Source organism: Chanodichthys erythropterus, chromosome 19, assembly GCF_024489055.1.
Source record: "Chanodichthys erythropterus isolate Z2021 chromosome 19, ASM2448905v1, whole genome shotgun sequence".
Lineage (NCBI taxonomy): Eukaryota > Metazoa > Chordata > Actinopteri > Cypriniformes > Xenocyprididae > Chanodichthys > Chanodichthys erythropterus.
Genome location: NC_090239.1, coordinates 8166291 through 8185863, shown reverse-complemented (window position 1 = coordinate 8185863; position 19573 = coordinate 8166291). Strand labels below are relative to the sequence as shown.

The window sequence follows — 19573 nt, the reverse complement described above, 5'->3', positions numbered from 1 at the left end:
AATATAATCTTGCCAGAAATGTTTTTATTCTACTAATTTTAAGCATTTTAACAGTTATTTCAGGATTGTCTTTCTCTCTCTCTCTCATGTCTATCTAAAGGTGGAAAATTGCACTCTCTCTCTCCTATGATAAAGCTGTTGCCTGTGCACTGGGAAAGTGAAATCCATCATGCGACGGAAAGGGTTTATTCCACCATTCCGCCCCATTGAGGCCCGTAACACGTATGTGCTCTTGCCATGCATCATTTACCCACAACATCCCGCTCTCTCTCTCTCTTTGTGTCTTGTCTTGGTACCGTCTTTTGGCTTGCTGTAGCGACAGCTTTGCTCACATGCAGTCTTTTGCAGGATTGATCTATTGTAGTTGTTGTTTTTTGTGGGTAGTTTTGGGTCTAGTTCACAGACATCAGCGGATCCTTTATATTGTCAGACTCCCTTTGCATTGTTTCTGCAGGCTCTGCACGGACATAAACCCACATGCACTTCTACTGCCAAGTGCTTGGTGTACTATTTCAACTTCTTTATAACAGGATAACACTTTGCTACCACTTTCGAGGTTTTTCTTAGGAAAGAGAGAGAGGAATCTGCAGAGGAAGATGAAATGACACTAAATTGCTGCGAGTGCTGAGGGTTTTTTTTGAGCTGCTTTGGTTGATACATTGAGAACCGCCCTAGGTTAGTTTGCTTTCAAATATACAAAAACATCAACCAGTGTAGTTCCACAATGCTCAAAGCAAATTAACAAATATTTACATTCACAGACATGCCCTTGAGAGCTTGTTGAATAAATTGCTCTGTATATCTGTGAAGGTTTTACGATTTTTTGGCAATAAAATGCCTTGACTTCGTCTTCACTGGCAAAACAAGATTGAGCAAACGCAGCTGCTGTTAATGTATTCTATCAAGACTTGTTGTTTTCTGTAACTTTGCGTGGCTATGCAGTAATTCACATGTTGAAGAATCAGTAAAGGTGCGTTTGTGCTGACAGAGATTAGATGGAGGTCACCATGTTGGTTGCTAGTTTGCTACAGGTTTCTCCTCGAGTATTCAACTGTTTTAGAAGGTGGATCAACTGTGAATTAACTGTTAGATCACCAACAGTTGGTGATCTAACAGTTAAGATCACCAACTGTTATTGAAAACAGTCACTTTATCACTATGAATCGCTGCAAATGTAAACACCACTTAAAGGGATACTTCACCCCTGGAAAGATGAATGTGTATTTAAAATTGGTCATTTATTTAGTAGAAATGTGAAATTATTTTTGAATTTGGAGCTTTCTAGACTGAGAAAAGGCAGAAAATGTATTTTTGACTAATGTGGATGAAAGACGACAACTCCCAGAATGCACTTGTTTTGCTGCCCTTGCGAGGCCACGCCCAAACCATGCCTATCGGTTACAGGCAGCATTACCAGGAAAATTCAAACAACTAGGCTTGCTTTGTTACATATTAATTCTATAAATCGTGAGTTAGTTCATACATTTACAGCGAAATGGTGCTAAATTGCTTTGTACCTGGATGTACACCCAAAACCTGGAAAGGACAAGTACGTTTTCATCATTTTCCGATTAAGTTAAAGATTTGGAGTGATATAAACAGTGGGTCTGGGCCATCAAACACCCGAAGTTTGGAGATGACACCGTTATAGAAAACCAAAAAAAATCGCAGAATATGTAGTCTCCATTTCAAGCATGAGGACTACGAACCAAATATCCTTGCAATGAAGAGAACCATTCTGAAGGACACCGCGATTTCATCGATATTCACTTTCCCAGAGGACGAACAGCCTGGGCATCTGGTACTAAGTGTATTCGCTTAGAGGTAAGACTCGCTGATACTAGACTGATAACACAGTAGTCTATACAGTATGTAGTGTTGTAGGTAGCAGTAAAACTGCAAACTTAGCAAAGTAACGTTAGATAGACAATTACATATAAGTTGCATATAAGTTGACTGTTATCAAAGTAAAGCCACTGTTCTGTAAAACTGAGTTAGTCTATTTATCTATTTATGCTAACGTTACCACAAAAGCCTGTTGCTGTATTGGTCGAGATGACTGCAGGGACCGATAAATTTGCGAGATGAACCACTGATGTAGTGCAGACTATAACAAAATATGTTAAGCTTAAAAATATAATTGACACCCACTTTTGATAAAATCTTTGATCTATGTCCGTGAGTAACCTCAAACGCGCATATGTATGGGCGTGGTGAAAAAATGCGGAACTACCTGCTATTACTGGCTGTAGTTTTAAGCCTCTGGCCAAAAAAGCTTTTTTGTTTTTACAGAATAAAAATGCATAAATCTCTCATCTCGGGCTGATATGAAGGGGGAAAGCACTGTAATTCGAAAATACTAGTGGTATTCTACTAATACAATGCTAAATCCTGAAGTAACCCTTTAAAGAGATTTACTCAACCTCATGTTATTCCAAACCTGTATGACTTTCAGAGAATAGCAACTTTCGGTCTGTTTCTCACAAAGTTATCGTATGACTTCAGAAGACTTAAAGTGCATGAGTTGCATTAAACACTTTTGATTAGGTTAAATTTGACCTCTTTTTTTTTTTTTTTTTTTTTTTTTTTTTTGAAATATTGAAATACTGTATGATGTTCTCCTTAAAATTGTGACTTTCTCACATTTGGAGTTATGAAAATGCTCGTAAACACACTGATGTTTTGAGGAATGTGCATACAAAAATTTATATTACGATTATGATGATTGCAGGTCAATTTGAATCACATCCTTTAATGTTTAAAGGCAGCTGCACAGACCCAAAATAAAAACACAACTACATTTTGATGTAGTTAGATGTATCTCAGTTTCTCAAATACCCTCTGGGGGTATTTACATTTACATTTATGCATTTAATTTTGGCAGATGCTTTTATCTAAAGAAACTTACACTGCATTAAAGGTATACTTTTTTATCAGTTCATGCATATTCAATTTGCTGGAAATTGAACCAAGGATTTTTGTGGTGGAAGCACCATGCCTAACTGTTTGAGCTTCAGGAAAACATGCAGAAGGTTTTTTTTTTCCAAAAAGGTTGTTACAAATGTTTTTTAAAATGTCAAAAAATAATAGTGTTTATAATATTCACAGTTTGTAAAATGTGTGAGAAGACTTAATATTAAAAGTTTTTCATAAAATGATTTATGGTAAATTTTATTGAATCTGCCTATAGAATCATAAAAACTAACAAACAAACAAACAAAACCCTTAATATAAGGGTTAAGATGCTTTTTCATCATTTTGGAGTTTGACATCCTCAGACTACATTTACTTTTATTATATTGAAAAGAGTGACCAGAATATTCATTAAAATCACCTTTTGTTCTCAACAGAAGAATGAAAGTAGGGTTCGAAATGACTTGAGGGTGAGTAAATGTTGGCAGAATTTTCAATTTGGGTTTTCTTCTAAAAAATAAAATAAAATAAATCATTGCAAGCTGGTCTCAACATGTAATGTGGATGGAGCCTTTGGATGCATAAGTGTCTTACTCCACTTCGATGCTGTGCCGTACGATATAAAAAGTTGCCTAGACACCATCTCTGTAGTTAAAAATAGGCCTAACTGTTTTCTCGGGATCAAAGCTTGCACAAATCGAACAACATAAACAAGTGGTGACACCCGACTTGTGAGTAACTGATCTCAACTCCGTGAAGTTGGCACCCCATAAAGCGAAATAATCCCCAAAAATATGTCATTCGTTTGTGCTACGTTTGTGCTGATTTGTGCCGCAAAAACGAACGTTTGTGCTGGTTTGGTGTTTGAGATATTAAGCATTATTTTTTTGGTCGTGTGACGTCATTCTCCACCCCATGTCGTTCAAATCGCTTCAAACCGGTGCCATTCGTTTGTGCTCGATTTGTGCTGGTTTGTGCCGTTAAAACAAACACTGTATCTGTTCTCCTTCCACAGATATAACTAATTTAATTCGGGAGCTGTGACGTCATTCTCCACCCCACTTCGTCTAAATCGCACGAAACTGGTGTCGTTCGTTTGTGCTCGATTTGTGCTGGTTTGTGCCGTTAAAACAAACACTGTATCTGTTCTCCTTCCACAGATATAACTAATTTAATTCGGGAGCTGTGACGTCATTCTCCACCCCACTTCGTCTAAATCGCACGAAACTGGTGTCGTTCGTTTGTGCTCGATTTGTGCTGGTTTGTGCCGTTAAAACAAACACTATCTGTTCTCCTTCCACAGATATAACAAATTTAATTCGGGAGCAGTGACGTCATTCTCCACCCCACTTCGTCTAAATCGCACGAAACTGGTGTCGTTCGTTTGTGCTCGATTTGTGCTGGTTTGTGCCGTTAAAACAAACACTATCTGTTCTCCTTCCACAGATATAACAAATTTAATTCGGGAGCAGTGACGTCATTCTCCACCCCACTTCGTCTAAATCGCACGAAACTGGTGTCGTTCGTTTGTGCTCGATTTGTGCTGGTTTGTGCCGTTAAAACAAACACTATCTGTTCTCCTTCCACAGATATAACAAATTTAATTCGGGAGCAGTGACGTCATTCTCCACCCCACTTCGTCTAAATCGCACAAAACTGGTGACGTTCGTTTGTGCTCGATTTGTTCTGGTTTGTGCCGTTAAAACAAACACCGTATCTAAGACCTCTTCTTAAATATAACGAAAAAATGTTTTATGAACAGTTAGGCTATGTAGCCTAACTCTCCACACCCCATGCCATCCAAATTGCTCCAACCCGGTATTGTTCGTTTGTGCTCGATTTGTGCCGTTAAAAGAATCCCTAAATGATGACTTTTTGACTTAAAAATAAAAAATAAAATAAAAACCAAATCATTTCCACCCCATGTCTTCTTAAATCTTTACAAAATGGTGCTGTTCGTTTGTGCTCAGTTTGTGCAGTTAAAAAAAAAAAAAAGCAACAATGACAATCTTAAATATAAAGTTGGCCTAGCGAAAAATGTTTTTTACATTCAGTTTGCTTAAAACCGGTGCCCCCCACATGCTCCAAATTTGCTCGAAATCGTTTGTGTCGGTAACAGGTTTCGTTTGTGCTGCTTTGGTTTTTAAAATATAAAAAAAAAAATGTATAGGTCATTTTCAGGTCACTCAGCCCCCACATGCTCCAACTTTGGCCAAAACTGTCTCATTTGTTTGTGCTGGTTTGTGCCGGCGAAATTTTCGTTTGTGCTGCTTCGGTTTTTAAAATGTAAGACATTGAATTACAGGCATTAACTCACTAGCCTGAATGAAGAATCAGAAAAGCTTAATAGCCTAAATAATCTATTTTAAGTCTTCAAGTAAAAGGTTAAATAAATGTTTACTTTTAGCCTAACTTTACACTTGTAAAATATTTAGCCAAAAACGAAAAAAGATTGAATAAAAAACATCGGACTCTTTTCTCTCATAATATGTAAAAACAAACAAAGAAACAAACAAAAACAAGAATAACAGTTTCATATTTCAAAGAAATATGGAATCATCATAGAAAATACTACTCCCGGTACACAAATCATCATACACAAATCAAACTCAGCATGTCTTGCATGTCCCATCACGCAGTTCATCTGATGTAGGCTACAGCTCTGTATATTAGTTACAATTTTTCTATTTGGTTGTTTCATATATTTCTTGCTACTGTAGCTGTCTCGTGCAGAGCACAACAACACACTTCTCTGTCCGCGGAGGCGCCGGCGCGATCCCTTCCATTGTTTTCTGATATTTTGGGTTTTTCCAATGAAACACAAATTGTTATTTATAAAAAATAAAAAATCTTCTTGTAATAGTGAGTGAAACATGTTGCATCATGGAGGTTTTAAAACCAATTATTTTAAATAAAAATTTCCTCAATGTTGTTTTAGACCACATATAGCCAAAATGAGTATTTTAGGGGCCGCCCACACATTCGAAACAAATTTAAATAAAGCATTTTTTTTCGACGTAGGCTAATTAATTGAACGAATTACACGTACAGATGCTGCACAACTTTCCGTTTCTGACACGCGCTTGTCACTGAAAAGGAGGAAAGCAGAGACTTAATTTGAAATCACATTGCTCCTAAGTGATTTCAGTGTCATTCAATTCAATCAATGTCTAATATTTATAAACCGAAGCAGCAAATAAAACTTTTATCGGCACAAACAATTGCGACTGTTTGGTGAATGAGCTATAAATGACATACAATTTGATTTGCAGCCTGATTATTATCGAAATATAGTCTAACAGTCAATCTAAACATCTAAACATAAAGTAGTCTAATCTAAACACCTTGGCCTAATTAACTGGTTCCAGTCAAGAAGGGAAAAACAAGGACTCAAAATCATATGAATTAATTTATAAACAACACTAATTTTATCCGTTAACTCGTTCTATTTAATGTAACAATTGCAATTCACTTTATACAGTGTATTTGTTTTTTTTTCTTCATTATTATTGTTTTATTTAAAGAAAATTGCCTTCGCCTATAGGCTACTTTACATGGACAGTGATTAAAGTCTGTGTTTGTTTGAAAGGTGAATTGCAGTTAGATGATGAAATAATCTGAGCATAAGCAGTTCCACAAGAGGCCTGTTAGTTGCAGCGTTTTATCTTTGTCCGCGGAAGATGCGAATCGATGTGTTCAAATGTTATACACGCGTTCCTCTGGGTTTCTTGATTGCACAATAATTAATAAAAGAATTCCCTTCTCTGACGTGCCAAACAAATTTTAAATTAACCTGTAAATTACCCTGCACACATGACTTTTTTAGTCTCAGTGCATACATCTTTTCCGTATGCAGACCTTTATGCATTGTTTAATGTTTTTGAAGGGCGCAGAAAGACGTTAAACATGTATTTGAAAATTTACCATGCAATGGTATTGTATTTTATTATAATTATTTATTCAAATATCTGTCCCAGTGCTATAGCACAGCATAGAACACGCCTGGTTCCAGAAGTAGTCAGGTAACATGTAGGCCTAAGTGGTTGTGACAATATCTGGCACAAATTTAGTCCATTTAAGAAGGGGTACTTTTCAACGGCACAAACCTGGACAAACGAACAGCACCATTTTGGAACGATTTAAGATGACGGGGAGGAGATTTTTTTTATTATTAGGCCTATATATATATATATATATATATATATATATATATATATATATATATATATATATATATATATATATATATATATATTAAAAAAAAAAAAAAAAGGGGTAATCAATTACAGGGATTCTTTTAACGGCACAAACCGGCACAAACGAACAATACCGTGTTGGAGCAATATGGATGGCATGGGGTGTGGAGAGTTAGGCTACATAACTGTTAATAAAACATTTTTTCGTTATATTTAAGAAGAGGTCTTTGATACGGTGTTTGTTTTAACGGCACAAACCAGCACAAATCGAACGAATGGTACCAGTTTGAAGCGATTTGACCGACATGGGGTGGACGTCACAGCTCCCAAATTATATTTGTTATATCTGTGGAAGGAAAACAGATACAGTGTTTGTTTTAACGGCACAAACCAGCACAAATCGAGCACAAACGAACGACACCAGTTTCGTGCGATTTAGACGAAGTGGGGTGGAGAATGACGTCACAGCTCCCGAATTATATTTGTTATATCTGTGGAAGGAAAACAGTTACAGTGTTTGTTTTAGCGGCACAAACCAGCACAAATCGAGAACAAACGAATGGCACCGGTTTGAAGCGATTTGAACGACATGGGGTGGAGAATGACGTCACACGACCAAAAAAAATAATGCTTAATATCTCAAACACCAAACCAGCACAAACGTTCGTTTTTGCGGCACAAATCAGCACAAACGTAGCACAAACGAATGACATATTTTTGGGGATTATTTCGCTTTATGGGGTGCCAACTTCACGGAGTTACTGATCTCTTGCATTCCCATCTGTGTCTGCATGAGGGTCACTCCCATGGCAGACATCTCTCAACTTTTGGAGTTGCTCCCTGTGACCTGTAACCTGCAAAATTATCAATCCCTTTTCCCACTCTTTATCAAAGCCTGCTTGCTCTCATCTTAGTGGCAAAAGTTGCAAAGTTTTGTCCTGCTGAGCGGTGTTCAGGTTGTGAGGTAGCTGTGGCAGAAAATGGTATCAGGTGTGTGTGTGTGTGTCTGTGTGTATGGAGGTGTCTGTGGAGCAGTCTACACCTGCTGTCTCTCTTCAGTGCCCATTGGGGCTGGATTCCCAGAATGCCTTTCAGGCAGCTGTTGACAGCCAGCACTGTGCCCTGGCCCCCCAAACGGCTCTGGGGATCAGCTGCTTAAGAGGCTGTTTGCGTGTGTGTGTTTGAGGGGGTTAACACAATGTGTGTTCTGCTGAGAAAGTCATAAGACACTTGTAAGTGTGTGTGTGTGTATTGGGAGGGGGGGTCTTAAATATGTGGCAGTACTGTGTATGTATGACCATTGTGCTATCATAAAATATTATATTGTAAATGATATATTGTGTTTTTTTTTTAAATAAAATAATATATACTTTAGATCATTGTATTTGTTTTAAGTTTACATTATTATATTTTATACAACAGTTCTTTCTGGTTCACAAATCTGATTGTCTGAGTGCTGTGCAATATTCTCCCAGTATCAGCACTGGTACCTTTTCACTGTTTGTATCACTCCACTTGTGGCGACTTTCATAGCGGTTGTGCAAAATTGTTTAGATGTGAGCTCCAGGCCCTCAGCTGCCATTCAACGCTCATGTACCATTTCTTTGTGAATTTGCCTCTGACTCTTGTGTAGATAGTGACTAAACGAGATATAATTAATTTGAGGTATATCAAACAGGCAATCTTTGGTCTTATTAATCTATTACTTGTTCCAGAGCAAAACGATTTGGGTTAAGGGGAAAAGTAAGTTTCATAACTTTATATTTAAATCCTGTACTAGAGCACTACTTTTGTACGTTGACTGAATTGTTTGCTCATATTTTTTATTTATTTGATTGTGTATAGAGTTTGCTTTTGTTTATGTCTTTTATAATGGCCATTGTTGTTAATTTAAATAATGTTGTTTAGTAAATATTATTTTATATAAATAATATGCCATATTTGGTATTGAATAAGGGTCCGTCAATTTTATCAGTGAAAGTTACATTATTACGCCATTAGATGGCAGCAAGGACTCTCTTTATGAGTGAGTCAGAACAAGGAAGTTGTTTAGTGCTGTGGGAAATCCCCTTAACTTTTAAAAAGACAAAGATATCACTTTCTTCAGCGGGCATTTTTTATAATGGATATAATATTATGGACATCGACCTGAAGAATGAATGCTATATCAGATGCAGGTAATACACTTTTTTTAGTCGATCTCTCTCTCATAATACCATAATAATCTAGAAAATACAAAAAGCTTCAATGAAGCGACTCAACTTTCCTTTGTTACTAGTTCTGAAGTGACATTTTAGAATTAGTAACGGAGGCTTGGACTCAAATTTGAATCCATGGTGGAAGGAAGTAGTTCCTCACAAAAAAGGGTTCTTAAAGACTCACAGTTGTTGTTATTATTTATTTACACACTTGTGCGGTTGAACTGTTGTATAAACGCAATATCACACTCTTAGCCGTGGAATATGGCTGTATATCAGCATGCTGTGATTACCTACGGCCGAATCACAGCCGTGCTGATATACAGCCATATCACACTGCTACTTGTGTGATATTGCTCGTATAATAAACTAATCTAAGGATGTATTAATGCAATTAATACATATTAATACAAGAATCTAAAATATCAATGCATTATTAAAAAAAAAATCACAATATATTTACTATATAATATTTTATGATAGCCCTATGATAGTCAAGCCCCAAGATACCACAAAAAACACTGATTATGCTTAACAAAGTTTTCACTTAAAGTTCTTAAATTCTTATCTTTAATTAAGGAAAAGTCTTGTGGTTTAAGCAAAACCTGATTGCTCATTGTTGCCCATTACCAAGATTTTACTTGGCTTGCATACATTTTGCAAACATTGAGATTTTTTCTAACATTTTAATAAATATTTTCCTACAGTTCAATGAATGAAAAAGCCTTGTCATCTAAATAAGCACTAATTTTGAAATTGGCATAATGGATAAAAGTTAAGCAAAATGTGTGAGAGTCTTTCTCCTGCTTTACACCGTTTTAACCGTGATCCAGTTATGACATAGTGATGCATCGTGACACATGTATCGCAATGTCTATTGTATGTGAGGTAGTTGACCATACGCAGCCATAGTCTATGTGTACAGTATATCAGATTGCATGCATACACATTCTCTGAACAAGAGTTGAGAGACCTCTTGAGTTCCCACTCACAGTTGTACCCCTGACATTAATTGTCACCCTCCTGAAGCCAAGTCAAACTCTTTCACTTTACAGATCCAGTTACTGACCCCTCTCACCTCCAAACATGACCTAGATATAAAAGTTATGCACCTTCCTGTGACCCATGTCTGTACACACACACAAACAAGCACATTTATATACTCTCAGCTTCTCGTTGTAAATCACAAGGTTCTAACATGGCTCAAGGTTTATTGGCGTCTTGCTTTACAAAATAAACAATCAGCTTTTAGTCAATTTTAGTCAAGGACTCTGTTTACATGTGCAATTTTACACTGGTAACAGAGTCGTTATTGGGGAAAAGTCATGCTTTGAACAAAATGTGATTAGCATACCTCTATTTTTTTTTTTTTTTTGAGTGTTTGGAAAATTGTAATTATGTAATCTAACTATTTAAATGTCTACTGAACTTCGTAAGAGAGAGATGAGAGTGTTTCTCTGTATATTTGCAGTAACTTGAGCAATCATGTCACAGCGGTGCCCCTAGCCAAACCAGATCAAACGCCTCCACACACGCACAGGGGTCTCTTTGTTCAGTGTGATCTCATGTCCCAGCTGGCTTATGTCATCCTAGCACTACAACATTACAGTACAACCTGCCCCAAGGCTGGCTCAGGTAGAAAACACTATAATGATCTAATAAAGCACATGCAGGTGTGTGTGTGCAAGCAGGTGAACGAAGCACCCCTATAGGTGTGTGTAGCTTAGTGTTTGAGATGTATATAATAGCTAATAATAAAAGTTCTTAATTGTTTTTTTTTTTTCTTGCACCATGAGTTCAGCAAATAACTTTTTTGATCTCATTAGTATTATGAAAAGTGTAGTGGTTCAGGTATACCCTACTATGACAAAATGTCCCCACAAGGGTGGCAATATCTGAAATCCTTGTCCTTGTGGGGACATTTTTTTGTTCCCCATGAGGAAAACTGCTTATAAATCTTACAGAATGATGATTTTTGTATATGTAGCAATGCAGAAAGTTTACTGTGATGGGAAGGTTTAGTGGTAGGGTGGGTTAGGGGATAGAATATACCTTTTTGTATAGTATAAAAATCATTATGTCTATGGACTGTCCTCATAAAACACGGAAACCCAACATGTTCTGAAAGGCTCAACTTCTTCTTCTTCTTCTTTTTTTTTTTTTTGCTTCAATTGTAGGTGATTTTTCATACTTGTTAAGCTTTTGTGATAATTAAATTCCTCCAAACAAAGACTGCAAATGATGAATCTTGATTTCATTTATAAATAAATTTGTAGGGATGCACAGTATATTGGTAACAAATCTGTTATTGGCTGATATTGGAGAATTGTATTATTATTATTAAAGGATTAGTCCACTTTTAAATAAACTTTTCCTGATAACTTACTCACCCTCATGTCATCCAAGATGTCCATGTCTTTCTTTCTTCAGACGAAAAGAAATTAAAGTTTTTGATGAAAACATTCCAGGATTTTTCTCCATATAGTAGACTTCAATGGGCACCAAAGAGTTGAAGGTCAAAATTAGTTTCATTGCAGCTTCAAATTGTTCTACACGATACCAGATGAGAATTAAGGGTCTTATCCAGAGAAACCATCGCTCATTTTCTGAAAAAAATTGAAAATTATATAAGTTTTATCCATAAGTGCTCATCTTGAACTAGCTCTCATCTTCTTCTCTGTTTGAATTCCAACAATGTAGACACTGCTAAGCGTATTACTGACCTCCACAGGTCAAAGTTTTGAACTAATTTTTATATGTAATATGTTAGTTCAATAGTATATAACAATTAGTTCAAACTTTGACCTGTGGAGGTCAGTAATACGCTTAGCAGTGTCTACACTGCTGGAATTCAAATAGAGAAGAAGATGAGAGCTAGTTCAAGATGAGCATTTATGATTAAAACTTATATAATTTTCAATTTTTTCTTTTTTTTTTCAGAAAATGAGCGATGGTTTCACTAGATAAGACCCTTATTTCTCATCTGGGATTGTGTAGAACAATTTGAAGCTGCAATGAAACTAATTTTGACCTTCAACTGTTTGGTGCCCATTGAAGTCTACTATATGGAAAAAAATCCTGGAATGTTTTCATCAAAAACTTTAATTTCTTTTCGACTGAAGAAAGAAAGACATGGACATCTTGGATGACATGAAGGTGAGTAAATTATCAGGAAAAGTTTATTTAAAAGTGGACTAATCCTTTAAGTATTCTTAAATAATAATACTGTCAAAAACAAAAAAGGTTACATTTTAATAATTTGAAGAACCATTTTCTACTATATAGGGCCTTTTTTTTTTGCAATGGAAGTTAAAGGTTCTTCATGGAACCATAGATGGCAATAAAGAACCTCTGTTTTTAGAAGTTTACATACAGACATCTATATGACTGAGATCATGCTGGGTTGAGACAACTCTTTGAAAAAATAACCCACCAGGCCGAATGTGAAATAGTGTGTTGAATGCACAAGTATATCACTGACAAGTCAATTTTTTCTGTACTCATGTGAATCTGTCCATATTTCCATTAACACAGGAGTTTTATTTTCCCAGGAACTTTGCCACCGCACTGTAAACCAGTTACCACAGGCTGTGTGAAGCGTACATCATGTTCTGTGTACAAGGAACTCATTCTGTGCCATGCATCACTCAAGAACATTCCCCTTATTCCAGAGAAGTTCACACTACCCTCTGCCAACTGGCCAGCCAACCTCTCCACATGTTCTCCAAAAGCTTCTTCACAACACCTGTGATGAGAGATGTGTCTCCCAGCTCCAAACAGAGGTGTGTTTAAGAGCCTGCTACTCACTTAATCACAAACTAACTTTACAAGTCAAACCCTGTGCTGAGAAAACTATTAATGTTCACAGACGTTTGCAGTCGACAGAGCTTGTGATTTTGCTGGTTAGTTTATTTGCAAAATGCAAACTTCAGCTTAGGATAGTTTAAAGAGAAAAATGTCCTAAAGAAGTTTCTGCAGACATGTGGCCTAGGATTTTTTCCACATTTCCTAGCCTGAATTTTTAAAGAGGTTTTAATGTAGTTTGAATGGCTATGCTTTGATATGCGTTCCTTGAATCCACTTGAGAGAAGCCCTCACCGCAGGGGCTACCGAGGGGGAAGAGTGCAAAGAAACAAAAGTGCACAAGCTCTCCAGATGTGTAATTACTTAATTTCCTCACATATAAAACAGTGCTATAATTAAAAGGAAGTATGCAATTTACCACAAGTATAGTGGCCCAAATAATTTATGAACAAATTCAGTGTGTAAGTAGTGCAATACCAAACAACTGCAATACCAAATAACGAAAGAATATTTTAGATCCTTTTTGTTTGTTTGTTTACAAAGATTCTTTCATCACCAATTTATTTGGCTGTTGCAATTCATATTTTTGGTTAGGTGGCATGTTTCTGTGTGGTGACACATCTGAATGTGTTATAGTTATTCATATGGTTAATTAGGCCCTGCATTAGTTGTCAATACACTGTGAAATTTAGTTGGGTTAGTTCATCCAAAAATGAAAATGCTGTCATCATTTTCTCACCTTTACTTTGCTACAAACCTGAGTTTCTTTCTTGTGTTGAACACAAAAGAAGATATTTAGAAAAAAAAAAAAAAAGAAGAAGAAGAAAAAAAAAAGTTGTCTGTCGCCATTGACTTCCACAGTACACTCCAAGTTGGGTTGAAAATGGACAAACCCAGCGATTGGGTTGTTTTAACCCAGCAGTTGGGTTAAATGTTTTCCCAACCTGCTGGGTAGTTTTACTGAACTCAACTATTGTTTAAAAATTACAGTATTGCTTACTTAAAATGAACCCAAAATATCTTGAAAATTAACATTTATTAATATGTTTAATAAATGAACATTTTAATTTCATTTTAGATTCATTTTAAGTCAGCAATATAGTCATTTTCAAACAATAGTTGGGTTAAATAAAATTACCCAGCAGGTTGGGCAAACATTTAACCCAACTGCTGGGTTAAAACAACCCAATCGCTGGGTTTGTCCATTTTCAACCCAACTTGGGTCGTTTTTAACCCAGCATTTTTTTAGAGTGTATTTTTTTTCCTACTATGGAAATCAATGGCTACCATCAACTTTCTGGTTACTAACATTCTTCAAAATATCTTATTTTGTATTCAACAGAAGAAAGAAACTCAGGTATGAAAGAAATCGTTTGGAACAACATAAGGCTAAGTAAATGATGACAATTTTTTTTTTTGGTGAACTAACCCTTTAAATGCACCATTTAGGTTCAGCAGGATTTTCTTTTTTTAAGAATGCAATTTTTTTATTCAGCAAGGATACATTCAATTGATCAAAAGTGCCTACAGAGACTTTTACATTATTACAAAAAAAAAAAAGAAAAGAAAAAGAATCTTAAAAAATATAAGTAGCACAACTGTTTTAAACATTGATAAATGTTCCTTGAGCAGCAAATCAGCATATTAGAATGATTTCTGAAAGATCATGTGACACTGACGACTGGAGTAATGATGCTGAAAATTCAGCTTTGCCATCACAGGAATAAATTACATTTTTAAAATATATTAAAATAGAAAATGATGAGCATAAGAGACTTCTTTCAAAAACATTAAAGAAATCTTATGAACCTATTAAAGAAATCTTATAACCCAAACTTTTGAACAGTAGAGAAGAAGGTCAGTTAACACCAAGAACAAAAACTATAAAGATAAATATATTAGTGTCCACACCAACAACACAATATCTTTCTGTTCTAAGAATGCTGTAGTTTTGTTGTCTGCCGCTTTAAATGCTTATGGTCTTAAAAGCAGGACGGATTCTGATATCGTTCATCAGCTGGAAAAAAAGACTGTCCTGAAAGTGATTCCAATTATACAGTTTCTCTGTGCCATTATCATTAGTTGTGGTGTGGACTCAATATTATTATTTTATATTTAGAACAATTTTTGGAATTACATCTTTATCGTTATGATTATAGTTATCGTCCTCGGTGTGAATGGGCCTTAAGACTATAGTAAAATGTGACTGAAGAAGTTTACTATATTTAGTAATTTTCTCACTTTTTAAAGTGTCTTTATGTAATACAGCATCTACTAGAAGAGTCAGGTGTTGGAGACCAATAGTAAAAGTTGATTGTCCAAATCTGAGATGTAACACAACTAGCCACTTAATCAATAAAAAACACCCCTGGTCACAAGACGTTTCTGGAAGCTTTGATTGTAACAGACTTTCATTAAAGAAAAGACCACTCATTACATCAAGTTTTTCAGATCTCTTTTTGCACTCAAAGAACAGATTTCCATAATAAAAGCCTTGGGGTTTAAGTGGCATTGTCTCAGCACAAGACAGAGAAAGTTTTGTGCAAGCTGGCAGTGAACTCTCTCAAAATGGAAGCCGATGAAATCTGTCAATTATTAAAAGAAGGGTTTCATCGGTAGTCCAAATAAAAAGCGTGCCTTTCATAACAGTATATAATCTAATATTCAATGTTTTACCTCTCACAGATGTTCTGACTGCGTATCTGATTTCACTATTGCTGTGTTGACTGCAGATGGGTGAGTAATGTTTTGACAAGCAACCACAACACTGACATTTGTAGTAGCACAGATGCAGTCTTGTAATGCTGCAATTACTTTTTCGTTATGTAGTTTTTGTTATTTGACAAACAGTATTAGCAAAAATGCTCAGCACAGCTTGTGGCTATCTAATATTTTGAGATTTTTCTTCAGACTTTTTGCACCACCAATGGGGACCAACTGGACACGAGCAACTTAATTGACAAAACACACACACGGCTCACATTCCCACAGAGAAGCAAAGTTGTGTGATTCCTTCACAGTGTTCGTATCAGCCATTACGACATACAAAGGACCTTCATCCCTGCAGATGGAAGTTTCTGTGTTTAAACATTCACAGCCTAGCCTGAAAAGAGTCACATAATTCCAGCAAATTGGACACAGTGATTAGTGCAGGGAGAGAGAGAGAGAGAGAGAGAGAAAAAACAGAGCCCATTCATAACTTCAGCGGTCGGGAGAAACGCAATTATTCCCAGAGGGTTTGACAAAGGGTGAGAATTTATGCCGCAAAAGTAATTTTATGTTTGTTTTCTTTATTTGCAAGACATTTGCACAGATCCATCAAACTGTCGTGCCTTGTGCATAAATTCAGGAAATGTCTTTCAGCTCATTTGAAAAAAAAAAGAGCGAGAGAAAAACATTGGCCGCGTAGTTTATTTCTTTATTTTTTCCTGTCTTGTAAAATCCAGAGTGTTTTAGCTCAAGTAAAGGACACTTCTTAACATTTTCTATTTATTCCACTCATTTTGTGTTCATTTTAACTATCCGAACTCCCAATACTTTTTAAACACACTTGTTGTTCATGCAGGCATACTGTAAACGACGAGTAATCTGTCACATGCTGTTATTCCTAGCAAATAATGTTACAGTTATTGTTTTCTTGTGCCATTTTAAATTGAGGGCCCTTCCCTTTCTAAAAGATGGATTTATGACCAGGCTTGTTTTCCGAACCGTGTGTCGCATTCCCAAGAATCCTGGCAACTCTTTTGGGATGGATGGGAATCCTCGTGGATATAACAAAGGATGAATAGCAGTGTAGAAGGGTGTGAGAGTGATGCTAAAAAAGAAAGAAAGCATGTGAGTGTTTTTGAAGGATTTATGTATTTATTTATTGTGTGTTTATTTGTTTCATTTCATGCTTTCGACAGAAAGAAGTATTAGAAGGTATAATCCATTGGAGGAGAAAGAGAGTATTCGGGCAAGTTTGTCTTTGCAATTTTGCATGAGCTGGTATGTTAACTAAATCTGGTGGTGAAATATACCTTGCGGAGACAGACAGGTAACCTTTCATTACGGTCATAATCCCTCTTAATAACAGAGCTGCGATGTCTGATATGCCCCATTACACAGAACGGCAAAAGACAAGCTGCTGTTAAACTCTTGCAGCAGCCTGAAGATATGTGAATGAACCACACACACACACACACACCCACCATATGCAGAAAATATACAGATACATATAAAAGTACAACAAAAATACAAGAAAACTGTTTTTCTTATATTTTTTTAGTAAGTGTATGTGTTGTAAAAATACCACAAAATACACTTTCATTCAGTGTTTCACACTTTCATCATGTAATCTTAATAGTTAAAAAGTTTAGTTGGTGGCCAATAAACTGATACAATCATAAAACAAGAGCAAAAAACTTACATTATGATATTATAACATTTTATAATTTACATAGGCCTAGTAAAAAAGTTTGATGGAAATACATATTTGTTTTAAGAGGTTTGTTTTATTAAGAATCTTCTTTTAGTGAAATAATAGCTTCCTTTTTGTTTCATTTGTTCATCAATATTGACCTCAAACAGCTTTATTGTGCAATATATAATAAAATGATGATGCCTTTTAGCGTATGTTATCCCTTTAATGTGATGAAATATGACTAAGTTTAAAATACCCAAGCAAGATAGTTTTATTTGCATGTTTTTTAATCATTCCTGTAGGTTTTTCAACCCACTAATAGCTTTTTATTACCAAAATTAACATAGTATTATTAATCTTATCAATTATATTTTATTACAAGCTACAAAAATATTCATAGTGTTATTTTAGAATTGGCTTGTGTGTGTGTGTGTGTGTGTGTGTGTGTGTGTGTGTGTGTGTGTGTGTGTGTGTGTGTGTGTGTTTTAAACACTTGACAATCCACAACAACTGACAAAGATAAACACCTGCGCTACATCAATATTAATTAATTATTAATCTTACTACTAATACGGAGTTATAGCCTATTATTAAGATTATCAAAAAATAATACACAATAAATTACATTTAACTAAATTAGGTTAAAAAGATAATTATTTTTTGATAATGTTAATGTTTCTTCTCTGTCATTATAGGGGAAAATCGATTCATATTTAATATATATAGGCCTATCTCATAATAATAGCGCATGTCTTTTTAAACTGTTGGGCGCATCATTATGACTGATCATAAATGAACTTACCTGTACCAGTCCAGTCCGTTGTCATAGTTACGGTCGAAGAAGTGCGGCTCCGCTCCGACCGCGCGGATATCTGGATGCACGCGCAGAAACTCCAGCAGCGCGCGCGTCCCGCCTTTTTTCACACCGATGATGATCGCCTGAGGCAGCTTCTTACTGCCCTCACCTAACGAACTCAGTTTACCTGTATCAAAATACGAGCCCCCCGTCTCCAAATCTACATCCAAAGAGTTTGACAGCTGTACGTTTGACTGAAAAAATTGTTTATCTGCCTCAGTTTCAGGTAAATCCTCTTCCCTGTCACTTTCGAGCCGGTGGACTAAGCTGTGGTGCCTCATCACCAGAGGTCTCGTGGAGGTCCATTTCTGAAGAAGTCTCTTTCTCCTCAGCGACCCCAAATCTTTAAGTTTCGATTCGTAAAATCCCTCCACCGGACCCGCATCTCTTCTCTCCGTGGGTATGCAGGTCCCGCATCGATCCGTGAGGCAGTGGAGGAAATATAAAGACGCAAGTATAGACAGCAGCATGACCGCGAATGTCTTGAAGATGCTCTTGGACGGAGGGTCCGAAAAGACGCGGCTAAATGCCATGTCGGTCCACGGGTGGCATGAGTTGGAGAGACAGCCATGCTAGACTGGCATTATTCGGTCTTGCCATCAAAAAATAAGGCAGAGTTTGGAGCTCGAGAGCATCAAAAGTGGTTTAGAGTTCGCACGCGCCGCTCTCTTAAAAGCCCTCGCACATATGTAAAGCTCGTTGTCGTTATGCAAACTGTTATATAGTGAGATTCTTTTAAATGACTATGTTATAAATGTTAATGTAAATGATCCCTTCGTTTTAATCCAAAAGAACTGAGCCCCTTAAACGAGTCCAAAGTGTAAAAAAAAAAAAAAAAAAAATCATCTTTTTAAAAAATCCATCCTTTTCTTCAATTGATTTGTGAAATTCTGATAAACTTTCATAGCACTAGTAGCTCACACGTGTGTGCCTTGTATCTAACTTCATAATGACGTCACCTGAAGTGACTGACATGCTGCGGCCCAATCAGGTTCCCCAAAACTTTCCGAAGCGCATTGCAGTAACCAATAAGATGCAGGAAGAGCAGGACAGACCCCGCCCACCTGTCAGTTCAGTTGAGAAACGGTCACGCTCGTGTTCAAAGCAAATGTCACTTTCAGCTCCTGTGGCCCTAGCCAAACAAATACAGGTTTTTAGTTTAGGCAAGGTGGTTGTAGAGAATCAAGAGATTGTAAGTTTAACA

General features: G+C 36.3%; 1 protein-coding gene across 1 annotated transcript in view; it reads right to left on the bottom strand.

Moving 5' to 3' along the window:
- Positions 1-19130, bottom strand: part of si:ch211-216b21.2 (heparan sulfate glucosamine 3-O-sulfotransferase 3A1) — a 46380-nt gene extending 27250 nt beyond the window's left edge. Inside the window, exon 1 of the mRNA XM_067369273.1 lies at positions 18316-19130. Coding sequence (XP_067225374.1) covers positions 18316-18902 — 587 coding nt within the window. The 5' untranslated portion in view covers positions 18903-19130. The remainder of the gene's footprint in view (positions 1-18315) is intronic.
- Positions 19131-19573: the final 443 nt, after the last annotated feature.